The sequence below is a fragment of the Pithys albifrons genome, chromosome 28 (genome assembly GCF_047495875.1).
Source record: "Pithys albifrons albifrons isolate INPA30051 chromosome 28, PitAlb_v1, whole genome shotgun sequence".
Classification (NCBI taxonomy): domain Eukaryota; kingdom Metazoa; phylum Chordata; class Aves; order Passeriformes; family Thamnophilidae; genus Pithys; species Pithys albifrons.
The window spans coordinates 1131341-1148781 of record NC_092485.1 but is presented as its reverse complement, the minus strand read 5'-3'; the positions used below and the strand labels follow the sequence as shown (position 1 = coordinate 1148781).

General features: G+C 50.7%; 1 protein-coding gene across 6 annotated transcripts in view; it reads right to left on the bottom strand.

The window, feature by feature from the left end:
• The window catches only part of PPP1R12B (protein phosphatase 1 regulatory subunit 12B), a 129751-nt gene extending 113448 nt beyond the window's left edge, over positions 1–16303 (bottom strand). For all 6 annotated transcript variants that reach the window (XM_071578437.1, XM_071578438.1, XM_071578439.1 and 3 more), the window contains exon 1: positions 15930–16303. In XM_071578437.1, coding sequence (XP_071434538.1) covers positions 15930–16217 — 288 coding nt within the window. In that variant the 5' untranslated portion in view covers positions 16218–16303. The remainder of the gene's footprint in view (positions 1–15929) is intronic.
• Positions 16304–17441: the final 1138 nt, after the last annotated feature.

The window sequence follows — 17441 nt, the reverse complement described above, 5'->3', positions numbered from 1 at the left end:
AGCCTTGGCACACAGGACTAACACACCAGTACCTCTGTCCATACCAGTATCCATTCCCATCTCACACTGGGGATACAGAATCCCAGAATGGGTCAGGCTGGGAGAAGGGACCACAGTGGGGCCCCCTTGGTCCCACCCACCACTCAGGGGCCACTCATCCTCCCCCAGACCCCAATTCCTACCTGGTGCCTCCTGCACCTTCATGCCATATCACAGGGCATTGAGCAACAGTCAATACCTGAAGTGCAGCAGTGATTAAATTGGTAGCTGGACTGAAAGTAAAAAGGGCTCTACTAAAGTGGGCTCAGAAGTCAAAAATGTCCATTCAGCTCTACAGCATTTCCTCCAGTGTCAGCAGGAGCAGTGAGAAGCATTCTCAGCAACTGGAAGGAACTGCTAAGCCCATTAATAAAATTAAGGCAGCCAAGTTCAATAGGAGAACACCCCCAGCCTTAAGAGCCACTGATGTCTGTGCTGCAGGATGGGGAGGGAGCATTTACAAAGTGGTGGTGGGAAACAGAAATCCAGAGTCATCATCTCCTTTAGGAGGTATTACCTGGCAGCACCTCTGATTGTGTGTCTGCTCCTGAGGGAAAGGGGTCACAAAGTGCCTTAGAACTGAACTGGTGCTGACAGAAAAGCAGTTTGGAAACACCAGTGAAGTGCAAGTTTGCACCAAAAAGTAGGGAAAGAACCACATGAGACAACAGCAGTTTTCACTGTGTTCCTGCAGGACTGAATGTTGAAACACTGAGACAAGTCAAGGAGAAAGAACCTCTTCTATTTCCCTCCCAGCAGGGACTTCACAATGAAACTAAATTATTTTAGGAAGGGAAAAAAAATAAATCAGAGAGACAAGAGAAACAGGAAAATACCCCAGGAATGGTTAGTCTGCTGTGCACTGGAGTGTCCCAAACCTGACTGTGTTCAAGGCTGGGTTGGACAGAGCTTTGAGGAACCTGGTCTAGTGGAAAATGTCCCTGCCATGGTTGGAATGAGATGCTCTTTAAGGTCCTGTCCAACCCAAAACATTCCATGATTTTGTGGTTCTAGGAGTGTGTGACAGTCACTGCAAAGAGCCAGAGGCAAGACTGAAGCCTCTTGCAGGCCCACAACTACAGAAGTGCTGCACCCAACAGCCCTGCACACACCCTGGGGGGAATGCACTGAGGACAATTCCCAGGAAATACAGACCAGCCCCGTCAGCTCCACCAGAGCCTCAACCCAGGGAATGATGGGGAAGGAGGGACCACTTTTGGGACCAGCTGGGATGCAGACATGGCTTAGGAGGGAGCTGGCTGATGTCACTGCAAGTCACTGTCATCTGTCACAGGTCATGGTGACAAAGGGAGGCAGGACATGCAAACACCACCCCATCATGTAAGAAGGATCCAAGGAAGTCCCTGGAAAGGCTGTGTAGTGAACCCTCCTGACAGCCACTTCCAGCAGGAGGTGGTGGTGACTGGGAACCACCAGCATGGATTTATCAGTGGCAAATCTCATCTAATCTGATTGCCCTCCGTGGTGACAAGGATGTGTGGAGGACAGGACAGTGAGCATTGAACACCTTTGGCACTGTCTCTGACTGTTCTAACAGGAAGAGCTGGGCTGCAGAAGCAGATCAGGGGATGGAAAATTGCCTGGGCTATCAGGCTCAGAAGGTGATCAGCCATCCAAAGTCCAGGCAGCAGCTGATACCAGCAGCATCCCTCAGGGCTGGTACTGACTGGGGCCAATAAAAATCCATGCCTTCATTAACAAAGTTGATTAACACCAACTACAGGGCAGACAAGTTTGTAGATGATGTCAAACTGCTGGCATGGCTGGGGCAGGAGATCCCTCTCAGAGGGACTTACACAGGCTGGAGAACAGGCCTGAGGGAGGGTTTGTGAGGGATAACAGAGGCAAACAAGAGTCTCCTGAGCCTGGACAGAATAACCCCTGGCACCAGCACAGACTGGGCCAACTGGAGCTCTGCACAACCAACCAAGCTCTCAGGGAGGCTGAGCAGCCAGAGGACAGTCAGTCACAGTAAGTGCTTTATGGACCATCCACACAACTGTCTGGAAGAGACTCTGAGACACAACAGTGACTTTCTGCTCCTCAAAAGTCTTTGAAACAGTCATTTTAAACACCAGTCCTACCCTTCAAAGCCTGTGCAGGGCACACAGATTCCCCTAAAAGGGAATGATGAGAACATCAGCCCACAGTCAGTGGAGCTGGAAGGAGGATGGAGGAGATCAGGCAGCTTCCTGAGAACACAGGGAAGGAGCACGAAGCCAGGGAAGAACTGAAAGCCAGGATCAAGTGATGGAACCAGCTTTGAAGGTTTAACCCAGCCCCTGCCTCCTTTGTCCTCCAGCAGTTCTTTCTACGTCTTCTACAGAGCTATTTCAGCCCAGAACTCGCAATTCTGCTTGAAATATTTGCTGTAGAATCCTAAAGCTCATATCTTGAAAATAAAAATTAAAAAGTAAGGAAGATGATGTGGTAATAGGCCAGAAAACAGCATTTTCACACGTGCCATCAAGCTGCTTTGAAAGCATCTTTTCCAGAGAAACACTTAAATTAATGCAACATGTGATGTCCAGTAAAAGACCCAAACAAGCACCTGTGGCTCCCTAGCACAGAACTATTACTGGCATTATCACATCCCTTTTAAAAAAAATTAAATCAGGCACTTGGCAAGTGTGTGGTGTTTGTGTGGCTGTCCCAGGGCAGGATCAGGATGTGCAGCTCTTCCTGGACAGGTGTCAGCTCTGCTAATGCCACCAGTTAGCTCAGATTTGGTTGATATCCACAAAAACACCAAACCTGTCTGTGCTGAAAGTATGTCAGCTCACTTAGAGACACCAGGGAGCAAATGGGGCAGAAAAATGGCTTGTTAGGGAAAAAATCAGAACATTTCACCCTCCAATACTATGAGAGTATTTAAGGTAAATATTCTGATGACTTCTGTTGGACAGGCAGAGTCTCTGTTAATGATGTCACTCAGAAAATTATATAAATACACAGATTTATAGATATAGATTTGTGGCTCTACCAAAACAATTAAAGCAGCTGGGTCAGAGCTCACCTCCCCCAGTGATATTCCAAGGGAGAAATCCCCAAATCCCTAGTGACATGTCTCACATGAAGTATCAAATTGTCACAGCTCAGAATCCCAGACTGGTTTGGGTTGGAAGGGACCTTAAAGATCATCCCCTTCCACCCTCTGCCATGGGTAGGGCCACCTTCCACCAGTCCAGGTGGCTCCAAGCCCTGTCCAGCCTGGCCTTGGACACTCCAAGGGATGGAGCAGCCACAGCTTCTCTGGGCAGCTGTGCCAGGGCCTGCCCACCCCCACAAGGAAGGGTTTCTTCCCAACACCCCTTTACTTTTAGCTTAAAATCCTTCCTCCTTTGTCCTATCACTATCTCCCAGTGTAAGAAGTTGCTTTCCCCCTTTTTTATAGTTGTCACTCCAGATCAATTCATAATTAACACTTGTTTGGGGTAAGGCTGACAATCCACATGAACTGAAATCCTGGCAGATGAAGAGAAGCTGCACCTTGTACCTTCCCTTCAGAATGAAACCAGGGCAGCAGCACCTGAGGATGCTTCAAACCAAGCACCAAACCCACGTGGTGCATCAGGCACAGCTCCCTGTGTGGGCCCTACCAGCTTCAGGCTGGTTTACATCCCTTTGGGTGAGAGTGTTATAATTACAAGTGCAAACTAAACAGACATAAGCCAGGTTTGGGCAGAGCCCACACACACTCCTGAATCACTGCTGGAGTCCCCTGGCTAAGCCAGCACTTCTGTTTAGACAAGCCTGGACTAGGACTCGCCACTATCACACCATTTTGGATGTAAAAAAGCATCAGGCTTTGTAGGGAAATCACATTAAGACAGCAAGGAATGACAAATTATAAATAGGAGGTGGCTTCAGAGAGATTCCAGGAATGGCTGGTGAGCAATCCCTGTGGCAAATCGATGCTCCAGCTCAGGGCATCAGAGAGGGGCCAGGTTTAGTTTTACCCTGAAAAGGCAGTGACACATCAAAAGCTGATGGCAGGTGCTCACTCTGCATTCTGCACATCTCACTAAGATTTATGAGCAAGGCTGAATGCTGGAAAAGCAACACTGAGGCTGCTTGTGTCCCTCTGCAAGGTCAGCTTATTGTATTATGGAAACATTTCCAGGGAGACTCCTCCAAGTTAAGGCTGTTTTGTTTTGCACAGCCACAGGAAACAAACTACTAAATAAAAAGCAGCATTAAAAAGAAAAAAAAAATTAAAAATCAGACCATTTACTCCTAAATCGTGAATTTTCAGTGATTTTGGTTGTCTTCAGATGAGCAAAGCCTGTATTTAAGTTGAGAGTTTAAAGCTGGAAGGAGCTTTCTAAAATTTGTTCAACAGGAAAATATTTAACAAGAGAGCACATGGATGTAATTTCCAAATTACTGATCACTTGTAAGTGCTGCACAGTGCAATTATTATGAATGAAAAAGGTCAGGAGAAACTGAGTAGGTGTCTAAATCAAGAATATTGATGTTCCTGATTGTCAACAGCTCGGGGTGGAAAGGGAGGTCTGATTCCTGGGATCTGGTTGAGAGCAATGTGGGATTTCCTTCTCACTAGCCTGGGAATCATAGAATGGATTTGGTTGGAAAAGACCTCCCAGATCATCAAGTCCAACCCTTGATCCAACCCTACTGTGATCACCAGTGGGGTTGGATCAAGACATGGTGGATTCCCACAGTGGGGTTGGATCAAGACGTGGTTGATTCTCACTCAGTGCCACATCCACAGAATCATAGAATGGATTGGGTTGGAAAAGACCTCCAAGATCATCAAGTCCAACCCTTGGGCCAACTCCAGTCCCTTTACCAGATCATGGCACTCAGTGCCACGGCCAAGCTCAGCTGAAAAACCTCCAGGGATGGGGAATCCACCCCCTCTCTGGGCAGCCCATTCCAATCCCTGAGCACTCTCTGCAAAGAATTTCTCTCTGATCTCCAACTTCAATTTCCCCTGGCAGAGCTTGAGCCCATCGTGCCCCCTTGTCCTATTGCTGAGTGCCTGGGAGAAGAGACCAACCCCCACCTGGCCAGAACTTCCCTTCAGGCAGTTCCAGACAGTGCTGAGGTCACCTCTGAGCCTCCTCTTCTCCAGGCTGAACACCCCCAGCTCCCTCAGCCTCTCCCCACAGCACTTGTGCTCCAGTCCCTTCTCCAGCCTCGTTGCTCTCCCTGGAGCTTTCCCTTCTCCAGTTGAACACCCTCAGCTCTCCCAGCCCATTGTCCCTCTCCAGCATTCCTGGAGCCCCTTTGGGAACTGGAAGGGGCTCTCAGGTGTCTCTGGAGCTTTCCCTTCTCCAGCTGAACCCTCTCAGGTCTTCATAGAATCATAGAATTGATTGGGTTGGAAAAGACCTCTGAGATCATCAAGTCCAGCCCTTGGGCCAACTCCAGTCCCTTTACCAGATCATGGCACTCAGTGCCACGGCCAAGCTCAGCTGAAAAACCTCCAGGGATGGGGAATCCACCCCCTCTCTGGGCAGCCCATTCCAATCCCTGAGCACTCTCTCTGCAAAGAATTTCTGCCTGATCTCCAACCTAAACCTCCCCTGGCAGAGCTTGAGCCCATCGTGCCCCCTTGTCCTATTGCTGAGTGCCTGGGAGAAGAGACCAACACCCACCTGGTCAGAACTTCCCTTCAGGTAGAATCCAGAAAAGCAAATTTCCTCTGAAGAATATTTTAAGAATTAAGTATTTAAGAACAGTCCTGGTCCATGAGAGTAAGAGGTGGAAAATCTCTGGAGTGGAGAGATGAAGCAAAATTTGGCTGCTGGAAGCTGTGCAGGTTGGAGCCCCATCTCACAGCCACGCTCTGGATCCCACCACCTCCACCTTCAGCAAGTTCACCTCAGCTTCAGACACCTCTGCACAGACTGAACTCCCCATGAGCTTGTTCTTAACTCCATTCATGCTGAAGTGAGCCCCATGAAAACAAACACCTCAATACCCCACCAAATCATCCTCCACTGAATCCCAGAAGGTTTGGGAAAAATTTAGAACATTTGACCTTCCAGTACCACGAGAGTATTTAAGATAAATATTCTGATGACTTCTGTTGGACAGGCAGAGTCTCTGTTAATGATGTCACTCAGAGCTATGGCATAAATACACAGATTTATAGATATAGATTTGTGGTTCTGCCAAAACAATTAAAGCAGCTGGGTCAGAGCTCACCTCCCCCAGTGATATTCCAAGGGAGAAATCCCCAAATCCCTATTGACATGTCTCACATGAAGTACCAAATTGTCACAGATCAGAATCCCAGACTGGTTTGGGTTGGAAGGGACCTTAAAGCTCATCCCATCCCACCCCCTGCCATGGGCAGGGCCACCTTGCACCAGCCCAGGTTGCTCCAAGCCCCGTCCAACCTGGTCTCAACATTTTTAGCCCTTTAAGGCCCAGCTCCTCCTGCCACTGCACCTTTAGGTTTTGCTGCAGCCCAAGAAAGGAGATTGCAGGGACAGCTGTGGCACCTCCCCTCAGAAGGACAGCTGAAAATAACCTGCAGACTCAGAGCCCAGGATTTGTACTGGGCACCTTCCCCGTGCTGGGGCCAGACCATTATCACCAGGTCAAACAGTTCCCTCAGTGCAGAGCCTGTCACTGCAGAGCAGGGGCTGCCACTCCCCTGAGGGGCTTTGGGCTTCTCTTTCCTTCATCTTTCTACCCCAGCCTTGTGCACAAACATCATTTTTTTAAAACCCAAAGCAGATGTTTCAGAGTTGTTAATGTCCCACCTGCCTTCACTTGTATTCAAAAGTTAGAAAGAACAAAATATCAATTTATACAACCACTTATATAATATTCCCCTCACCCAACCTTCTTAAAACAGATTGTTCTAATACCCACAGTCTGACAGGCCTTTTTGACTTATGGTGTATAATAATCCTCAACTGGGAGCCAGCACACCAACTCAGAAGTCTTATATTTTAATATTAGTCAGTTATTATCTCAGTATATTACAAGACACAGCACTTGAGATGCCTCACAAGCCCCACAGCACTTAATGTGAATTCTAAATCTCTAAACCTGTTTGAAACAGAAGCAGCTCCCAGTCCATAACACTCTGCTAAAACAAACACGAGGCACTATAAATTGCAAAGAATAAAAACAGGTTGACAGCAGTTTCACCCAGGCTGGAGCTGAGAGTTCTGCACACAAAAGCACTGAGTGCCTGAGCCAACAGGAGCTGCTGCTGGAGCAGGGACTGTCCCACTGCACTCACTGCTCATTCCAGCAGCTTTTGCTGAGCTGGCTTTCAATCTTATCAAACCATGTTGATTCAGACAAATATGCAGCACCAAAGACTTGTCTCCACCCCTACTGCAGGCTCAAGAATTTCATCTGCACAAGCCAGAAAGCTTTCAGTAGACATTAGGCACAACAGGCTTTCCCTAAAAGCTTCCCAAAGGAGCTTTCCATGTGGAGCCAGAGCTCTGGACTGCTCAGCAGCTGCAGTGGAGATGAGAACCTTCCCACAGGCAGCACTGACAGACCAGGGTCAGCCCTTCCAGCTGCTGCCATGAAGGAAGCTGGAGCTGAAAATCCCCCCAGCTCCTTTTCTCCCTGTTTCTGGGGAGCAGCAGAGCCTGACCTGTGGAATCACAGAGTAGGATAAACAGGCTGAGGAAGGAAGAAATGAATCACAGAATCATAGAATGGATTGGGTTGGAAAAGACCTCCGAGATCAGCAAGTCCAACCCTTGATCCAACCCTACTGTGATCACCAGCCCAGGGCACTCTGTGCCCTGGGCTGGTGACCACAGTGGGGTTGGATCAAGACATGGTGGATTCTCACAGTGGGGTTGGATCAAGACGTGGTGGATTCTCACAGTGGGGTTGGATCAAGACATGGTGGATTCTCACAGTGGGGTTGGATCAAGACATGGTGGATTCTCACAGTGGGGTTGGATCAAGACGTGGTGGATTCTCACAGTGGGGTTGGATCAAGACATGGTGGATTCTCACAGTGGGGTTGGATCAAGACGTGGTGGATTCTCACTCAGTGCCACATCCACAGAATTGGGTTGGAAAAGACCTCCCAGATCATCAAGTCCAACCCTTGGGCCAACTCCAGTCCCTTTACCAGATCATGGCACTCAGTGCCATGGCCAAGCTCAGGGGAAAAACCTCCAGGGATGGGGAATCCACCCCCTCTCTGGGCAGCCCATTCCAATCCCTGAGCACTCTCTCTGCAAAGAATTTCCTTCTGATCTCCAACTTCAATTTCCCCTGGCAGAGCTTGAGCCCATCGTGCCCCCTTGTCCTATTGCTGAGTGCCTGGGAGAAGAGACCAACCCCCACCTGGCCAGAACTTCCCCTCAGGTAGATGCACATTTTCCCCTCCCAAATACCCATCCACTTACTAAAACACAGCAAGTTTCCTCCCAGCATCCAGTACTGGGAATGCTGTGGTTGGTTTGGGTTTCCAGAAGGCAAACCAACCAGTCCAGAAAGTGTCCTGGGGTTTCCTCCCCTCTGCCAGGAGCAGCAGCTCTGCCAGGCTCCAGCTCCCTGCAGCTCAAGGTTAGTGTAGTCTGGAGTTAATTCTGCCCACTTGGGGGATTGTTCAGAAACAGAGATGCAAGACACAGACAAATGAACTCACAGGGACAAAACACCAAGCCAAAAAAAGGGACTGAGTCGGCCAAAAGGAGGAAAATAAAAGCATGAGGTTGATAAAACAGCACTTTGGATCTTAACTATTTTGCCCAATAAATTCCTGGTTTATTGTAGGCAGCTTCCAAGCTCTCTCACTTTATTCAGAGTACATGGGATGGTACAAGCTACTGTACTCCCATTTATAGCTGAAACCCAAAATCCCCCTTACACTTACCCTAGAGATAAACCCTATTTTTGACAGTGCCATATTTCAGTTTGATGAGCAGTGTTAAACACAGCACAAGCAACTTGCAACTTCTGTTTTCCCTGGCAGGGGCCTTTGGAAAGGAACTCTGCACAGGGCAGTGGGAAAGGTATGACTCTCCCTAGATAACCTTCTCTTCTGAGGATCAATGTATTTTTAGGCAATGCAGCCACCCAATCTTAAAAAATGCAGCCTGATTTATGACACCATCATCACCACTTAAAGATCAGAAGCTGAATTACCTTCAAGTGCAGCTGTGATGCCCCAAAGATGGGGCACCTGAACACTCATCTGAGAGATTTCATGTCACTGGACTCTCTGCCATCTCCTAAATTTTGGGGGCACAAACTGGCTGTTGCCCTTTGGTGATAAAGAAATGTCATGCCCAGGGAAAGGCAGTGGAGCTGGAGAAGGGGCTGGAGCAGCAGGAGGGGCTGAAGGAGCTGGGGGGGCTCAGCTGGAGAGAAGGAGGCTCAGGGGGGACCTTCTCACTCTCCAGGATTCCCTGCCAGGAGAGGGAGGTCAGGGGGGTTCAGGCTGTGCCCCAGGGACAGGGACAGAAAGAAAGGAAACAGCCTCAAGTTGTGCCAGGGGAGGTTAAAGCTGGATATTGGGAAAATTTCTTCCCTAAAAGGGCAGGCAGGCCCTGGCACAGCTGCCCAGGGCAGTGGTGGAGTCACCATCCCTGGAAGTGTTCCAAAGGTCTGTGGATGTGGCACTTGGGGACACGGTGAGTGGTGAAAGTGGCAGTGGCAGGTTCACTGCTGGACTCAATGATTTTAGAGGGCTTTTCCAACCTTAACAATTCCTTGACAAGATTCCATGATTCTCCTAAAACCTGTGGCTGCAGGAGTACAGCACTTTGCTGTGTGGTTTGGATCTACCTCAGTTATCCTGTAAAACAAACCCAGATTGCTTCAGCCACCACTGCAGTGTCAACCCTTCATGCCCTGCTCTCCAGCAGTGATTTCCTAGCTGGGAAAAGCAACAATCCACACAGGAATTCTCTTTCCCTCAGTCTCCAGAATTTGTTTCAGTGTTAGCACCTCAATGACTCTTCCAAGAGTGCTGAGATCAGAGTGCTCTGTAACCTATTCCCCCCTGCCTGGTTTTTGCTCTCCAAAAATTCTGCTGCCTCCTGCTGTGTTAGGCTGAGAGGTGACCTCAGCACTGTCTGGAACTGCCTGAAGGGAAGTTCTGGCCAGGTGGGGGTTGGTCTCTTCTCCCAGGCACTCAGCAATAGGACAAGGGGGCACGATGGGCTCAAGCTCTGCCAGGGAAGGTTTAGGTTGGAGAGCAGAAAAAAATTCTTTGCAGAGAGAGTGCTCAGGCATTGGAATGGGCTGCCCAGAGAGGGGGTGGATTCCCCATCCCTGGAGGTTTTCCAACTGAGCTTGGCCGTGGCACTGAGTGCCATGATCTGGTAAAGGGACTGGAGTTGGACCAAGGGTTGAACTTGATGATCTTGGAGGTCTTTTCCAACCCAATCCATTCTATGATTCTGTGGATGTGGCACTGAGTGAGAATCCACCATGTGTTGATCCAATCCCACTGTGATCACCAGCCCAGGGCACTCTGTGGGGTTGGATCAAGGGTTGGACTTGATGATCTCAGAGGTCTCTTCCAACTCAACTGAGAAGAGCAACGAGGCTGGAGAAGGGACTGGAGCACAAGTGCTGTGGGGAGAGGCTGAGGGAGCTGGGGGTGTTCAGCCTGGAGAAGAGGAGGCTCAGAGGTGACCTCAGCACTGTCTGGAACTGCCTGAAGGGAAGTTCTGGCCAGGTGGGGGTTGGTCTCTTCTCCCAGGCACTCAGCAATAGGACAAGGGGGCACGATGGGCTCAAGCTCTGCCAGGGGAAATTGAAGTTGGAGATCAGGTAGAAATTCTTTGCAGAGAGAGTGCTCAGGCATTGGAATGGGCTGCCCAGAGAGGGGGTGGATTCCCCATCCCTGGAGGTTTTTCAGCTGAGCTTGGCCGTGGCACTGAGTGCCATGATCTGGTAAAGGGACTGGAGTTGGCCCAAGGGTTGGACTTGATGATCTTGGAGGTCTTTTCCAACCCAATCCATTCTGATTCTGTGGATGTGGCACTGAGTGAGAATCCACCATGTGTTCATCCAACCCCACTGTGATCACCAGCCCAGGGCACTCCGTGCCCTGGGCTGGTGATCACAGTAGGGTTGGATCAAGGGTTGGACTTGATGATCTGGGAGGTCTTTTCCAACCCAATCCATTCTATGATTCTATGACTGCACACAACCTTCAGAAGTGAGGAAAGGGCAAATTTGCTGAGCAGCAACTGAAAATTACCCAACCCTTTTGACAGGGATGCTGCTTTTTAAAGCTCTGAAGAGTAACAAGACAGACCTGCAGTTTTACAGCTCTGGCTCAGAAGGAACAACTTAAACCAGGACCTGCTGGAGAAGTTACAGGTTCCACCTAACCCAGAGTCACCACTGGAAGCACCTGAATTTTCAGGAAGCAGCTTCTGAACTGGCACAGGTGCAGAGCACCTGAAAACAAGTCAACAGCAAGTACCAAGGTACCTGTAGACTCCTGTAAATGACATGGACTCAGGAGTTATTTCATGAGCAACTCACATTTCCCTGGGACAAGCCAAAGGAGAACAGAGGGTAAATCATCAAAGGGCAGACAGAGGATAAACAATCTTCCTGTCACCCTTTGTGAACCAGTCCTTGAAGACAAACAAGCACTGCTATTATTACACTTGGAGATGCTTTCCCAACAGATTTTTTTCCTTAAAGACTCAATTTTCATACAAGTTTACTCTTCCATTGGCTCCATCACCCAGGAGACAGAGGGGGCAGTTCATGCCCATCTCCCACCACCAGCAAACACTGCAGAAGTCCAACAGCCACCAATACTTTATTTCATCAACTGGTAGCAGCTTTCTTGATGATTTCTAAATATTCACTCACATTTAACTCATATCTCCCTTTCCATTCTGCTTTAGATACAAAACCATTCCCAAAAATAATTTGCTGAATGCAGTTTAAGTTAATCCCTGAAAATAAGGCACTGAGGGAGATAAAGTCCAACCAAAGTCACCACACAGGTACCAGACACTGGCTGTGGTGCAGACCTTGTGCTGCAGCTGGTGCCTCCAAGGAGGACAATGACACAGGCTGGAGGCTCAGAAACACCACCTGTAATTTCAAAGGTTATTTTCAAAATACAGCTCCATGGCTATAAATAGCAAAGGCAGCTTCTCACCCAGCAAACACACAATGGGTCTTAGTCAGAGTGGCCCAGATACCAGAGAAAGTGTAATTTTACCTTTGTGAACACACACAACGTTTGGGGCCACCCTGTGCTTCAAACAAACTAACCCAATTTGTGAGATTGGTCTTGGGTTTTGTGGAAGCAGCTGCTGACTCTGACAAATTAAGTCAATTGACTTTGTTAACCCTTCCAATACCTAAAAAGACCTGTTTGCTTGTCCAGAGCAAGTCTCACTTAAGTTCTTTAATAAAAGAAAATTATTTTACCTGATTTTTCCTTCAACATGGAGCTCTTTTCAACATGTAGGATTCCCCTCCTTGCTGTGTGGCCATTTGGTTTCAGGGGTATTAAAGGAGAGCAGAGAGTCACCACCATCTGCCCTGTAACATCAGGTTGTGATTCTGCCACAGAGAAAAGCTCCTGGTTCTGCCACAGAGAAAAGCTCCTGGTTCTGACACTGAGAGAAAAGTTCCTGGTTCTGACACTGAGAGAAAAGTTCCTGGTTCTGACACTGAGAGAAAAGCTCCTGGTTCTGACACTGAGAGAAAAGCTCCTGGTTCTGCCACTGAGAGAAAAGCTCCTGGTTCTGCCACTGAGAGAAAAGCTCCTGGTTCTGCCACTGAGAGAAAAGTTCCTGATTCTGCCACACAGAAAAGCTCCTGGTTCTGCCACTGAGAAAAGCTCTTGATTCTGACACTGAGAAAAGTCACTGATTCTGCCACACAGAAAAGCTCCTGATTCTGCCACTGAGAAAAGTCACTGATTCTGCCACAGAGAGAAAAGTTCCTGATTCTGCCACAGAGAGAAAAGTTCCTGATTCTGCCACAGAGAGAAAAGTTCCTGATTCTGCCACAGAGAAAAGCTCCTGATTCTGCCACAGAGAAAAGTCACTGATTCTGACACTGACAAAAGTCACTGAAATATCCTCACGTGTCCCACATCTTTCCATTTCTCAACCAGCACTCTGGGGACCCCCAGCCTAACTGACACTTCCCCACAGACAGTGTTATTCTCCAAGAAATATGAAAACAAACATATTTTGGGCAGGTTTGCTGATAAGGAACTCGTAACAACCTCCCCGACTGTGCTAATAAACATTTTCATCCCATGCACATTTACAGACTCAGGACACACAAGCACAACAAAACCTCTGACAAAACACTGTTTGTTCCATTTGGGTGTGCAAGAACATCTCGTCACTCCCCAGCAAAAATGTTACTACACCCAGGGGACATTGGAACAAAGTTTTTATTCCAGTCACAGTCAGGTCACCCTCCCTTCCTGTGGAGTTAGTGAAGAAACCCCTCACGTAACCAGCTGGCTGGTCCCACCAGCATCTGCTCCACTGCTCACTCATCCAGAGGCTCTTCCAAGTATCAAGCCCTTGGTGTTACTGGGCAGTGTCACCCGATACTGTGCTCCTAAGACACATAATAACACAATTCTGTCCCCCTTACATACACAGAATTCAATGTGCAGCCTCCCTGTCAGGACGTGGCTGGCCATGGGCTCCAGCAGTGTCACCTTGCTGAGCTCATCTGTTGTCACACGAGTCCAATGCACTTGGACAGACACCTCTGGCCAAGCCTCATGTTCTTCCATCACCAAGAGGTCTGGGCACTTGTGAGGAGATCACAATCAATCCTGGATGGAAAGCCCTCATGAAGTTATCTCAACTCTACCATTCTTCAATCCACCTGAAATTGAGTCTTCTTGGTTCTGGGCCCCTCAGTTGAGGAAAGAGATTGAGGGGCTGGAGCGGGGCCAGAGAAGAGCAACGAGGCTGGAGAAGGGTCTGGATGTGGCACTGAGTGTCCTCTGAAACACCTCCAGGGACAGAGAATCCACCAGGTCTTGATCCAACCCCACTGTGATCACCAGCCCAGGGCACTCAGTGCCAGAGTGATCCCAGTGGGGTTGGATCAAGGGTTGGACTTGATGATCTCAGAGGTCTCTTCCAACCCAACTGAGAAGAGCAACGAGGCTGGAGAAGGGAGTGGAGCACAAGTGCTGTGGGGAGAGGCTGAGGGAGCTGGGGGTGTTCAGCCTGGAGAAGAGGAGGCTCAGAGGTGACCTCAGCACTGTCTGGAACTGCCTGAAGGGAAGTTCTGGCCAGGTGGGGGTTGGTCTCTTCTCCCAGACACTCAGCAATAGGACAAGGGGGCACAATGGGCTCAAGCTCTGCCAGGGGAAATTGAAGTTGGAGATCAGGTAGAAATTCTTTGCAGAGAGAGTGCTCAGGGATTGGAATGGGCTGCCCAGAGAGGGGGTGGATTCCCCATCCCTGGAGGTTTTTCAACTGAGCTTGGCCGTGGCACTGAGTGCCATGATCTGGTAAATGGACTGGAGTTGGACCAAGGGTTGGACTTGATGATCTCAGAGGTCTTTTCCAACTCAATCCATTCTATGATTCTGTGGATGTGGCACTGAGTGAGAATCCACCATGTCTTGATCCAACCCCACTGTGATCACCAGCCCAGGGCACTCAGTGCCAGAGTGATCCCAGTAGGGTTGGATCAAGGGTTGGACTTGATGATCTGGGAGGTCTTTTCCAACCCAATCCACTCTATGATTCTATGAAAGTGGCTTTCAATAACCACTTTTCAGTAACTGGTTCTTACCAGAGTCTGTAGGATTACTTATTTATCTGCTAATTAATGCTGGACTGGAGAGTCCTTGTGCAGTGTAACTTATTTGCTATTGCTACACTGAAACCCACAAACAGCCCAAAAACAGCTGAGCCATCACAAGGCTCACTCCTTTGCCAGCTGAAGTTTTATTCAACCTGACAGTCTGGGAGCTCTCATGCTCTTTGCTTCCTAACTTATTTTTGGAAGTCCAGAACAAGCTGAATCAATGCTCCTGCCCCTTGTTTCCTGAGCTGCCTGACACACATCCCAAGTGCTCCAGCAACACCAGTGAAGAAGAAACCCCGATCAGCTCAACGACTGTCCTGCTATTGGTGCTATTAACACGTTACTCTTTCCAAACACTCTGTTTCCAGATGTTATGCCTGGTGCTGTTTCTTTTCCCACTCCTGTTGCTACACTACACACTTAATCCACCAGATTTTGGGCTGAGAAAATTTTCTTCCCGAGGCTGGCCCGGATCCAAAGCAGATCCATTTCACTGAGCAGATGCACCAATCTGGGACCCCAATTTCACACACCCTGCTAAATTCTCGATCAGTCTTAGCCAGCAACAGGTTTCCCGATATTCCAGGGTGGAATTCACATGCTCCCTCGCATTCCTGCTCATTCACACAAGGACAGCAAAGGCTACAGATGGAACACAGCACGTTTCTCAACAGCCAAGGCTCTACCACTCCACTGCCAATTCCTGGGACCACTTTGCACCATCCTCAGCTATTTGGATGAATATTAATAGAATCTACGTTGTTATCGGCACTGAGGGCACTCTCTGCTCCCTGCCAAGGCGCAGTCTGGGGAGTTTCAAGGCAACTCCGATAAAACACAACACTCAGGCGCTGACCACACACTCCTGACCTTGCGCTGCCCCGGGGGGATCCTCCAGCATCGCTGCTACTTCAGCAGACCCCAAACACAACGGCAGCAAAGTTTACCAAAAAAAAATTAACAAACCGGCCACCCGGCCAGGCTTTATTCTGCTAATTAAGCTACTTAATAAGGCGGTCAGAGCCGGGTTCCTCATGCCCGGCACAGCCACAGGGGCTGTGCGGTGACAGCGGCCGGGCCGGGCCGAGCCGGGCCGGGCTTTGTTTCCCACCCGCCGGTACCTGGTGCAGGGCTGTCAGCCCGTCCACGTTGGTGGTGTTGATGCGGGCGCCGCGGCCCAGCAGCCGCTTCACCTCCTCGGTGTCCCCGCTGGAACAGGCGGCCAGGAACACGGCGCCTTCCTCGAAGCGGACGCGGGATCCCCCCGCACCGCGGTGCCGGCCGCGGCCGCCCCCCGCCGCCACGGGCTCCTGCTCGGTGAGGGAGCCCTTCCAGCGCCGCAGCTGCTCGGCCCGCCGCAGCCGTGCCGACTCGGCCCGCTTGCCGCCCAGGTGCTCCGGCTCGGACATCGCCGCGGGCGCTCTGCGGGACGCGCGGGGGCCGCGCCGCGCTCAGCCCGGAGCGGGGCGCAGCGCCCCCGCCGCCATCTTTGCAACGCCCCCGCCGCGGCCGTCACCGCCGCCGCGCGGCACCACGGGATGTGTAGTTCGTGCGGGGCGGTCCCGCACCTGCTCCTTGATGCTCGCTCACCCTCCCGCCTCCCCGAGGAGGCCGCGGAACTCGCCGACAGACGCAGCTGGGCGCGGTCGGGACTACGACTCCCGCCGGGCCCCTCACCTGGGCAAGATCGGGACTACAATTCCCGCAAGCTACCGCAGCAGGGCGTGCTCAGGACTACAACTCCCGGCGGCCCCCGCGCGCCGCCGCAGCCGCACCTGGGCCCCGGCGGGACTACAAGTCCCGACACCCCCTGCGCGCTGGGCCGGCGCCATTGCTGCGCCCACACGGGTCTCGGCTCTGTCCCTCACGGACGCGGAATCGCAGGATGGGGGAATCGCCACGCTTGGAAAGACGTTCGCGAGGGTTGAGTCCAATCTGTGAGGCATCCCCAGTTTGTCAACCAGGCCACAGCATCCAGGCCACGTCCAGTCGTTCACTGGGCGCCTCCAGGGATGGGGAATCCACCACCTCCCTGGGCAGCCCCTTCCAGCTCTTAACAACCCCTTTTCATGGAGAAATTCCTCCTGATGCCCAAACTGAACCTCCCCAAGTGCAACTTGGGGTCGTATCCCAGTCTCATGTCCCTGTTCCTGGAGAACAGCCCGACCTTCCCGGTCCCCACTCCTGGCAGGGAACCCTGGACAGGGAGAAGGTCCCCCCTGAGCCTCCTTTTCTCCAGCTGAGCCCCCCCAGCTCCCTCAGCCCCTCCTGCTGCTCCAGCCCCTCCATGTCCTTCTTGTCTTGAGGGACCCAAATCCTTCTCCAGGGTGTAAAACAGAAGCTGCCTGTCCCTGTGCTCCCCTTGTGCTTGTGACAGCCACGAGGGACAGGATGGTTCCCCCCGTCCTGGGAGGGAATCCTGGAGAGGGAGAAGGTCCCCCCTAAGCCTCCTTTTCTCCAGCTGAGCCCCCCGAGCTCCCTCAGCCCCTCCTGCTGCTCCAGACCCTTCCCCAGTCCCGTTCCCTGCCCTGTCCCGCTCAGGAGCAGCAGTCCCAGCCAGACATCACCCTGGAGGAGCTGCTGGAACCTGCACATTGGCAGGTAAGGACTAAGCAATAATCATCAGCAGGGCT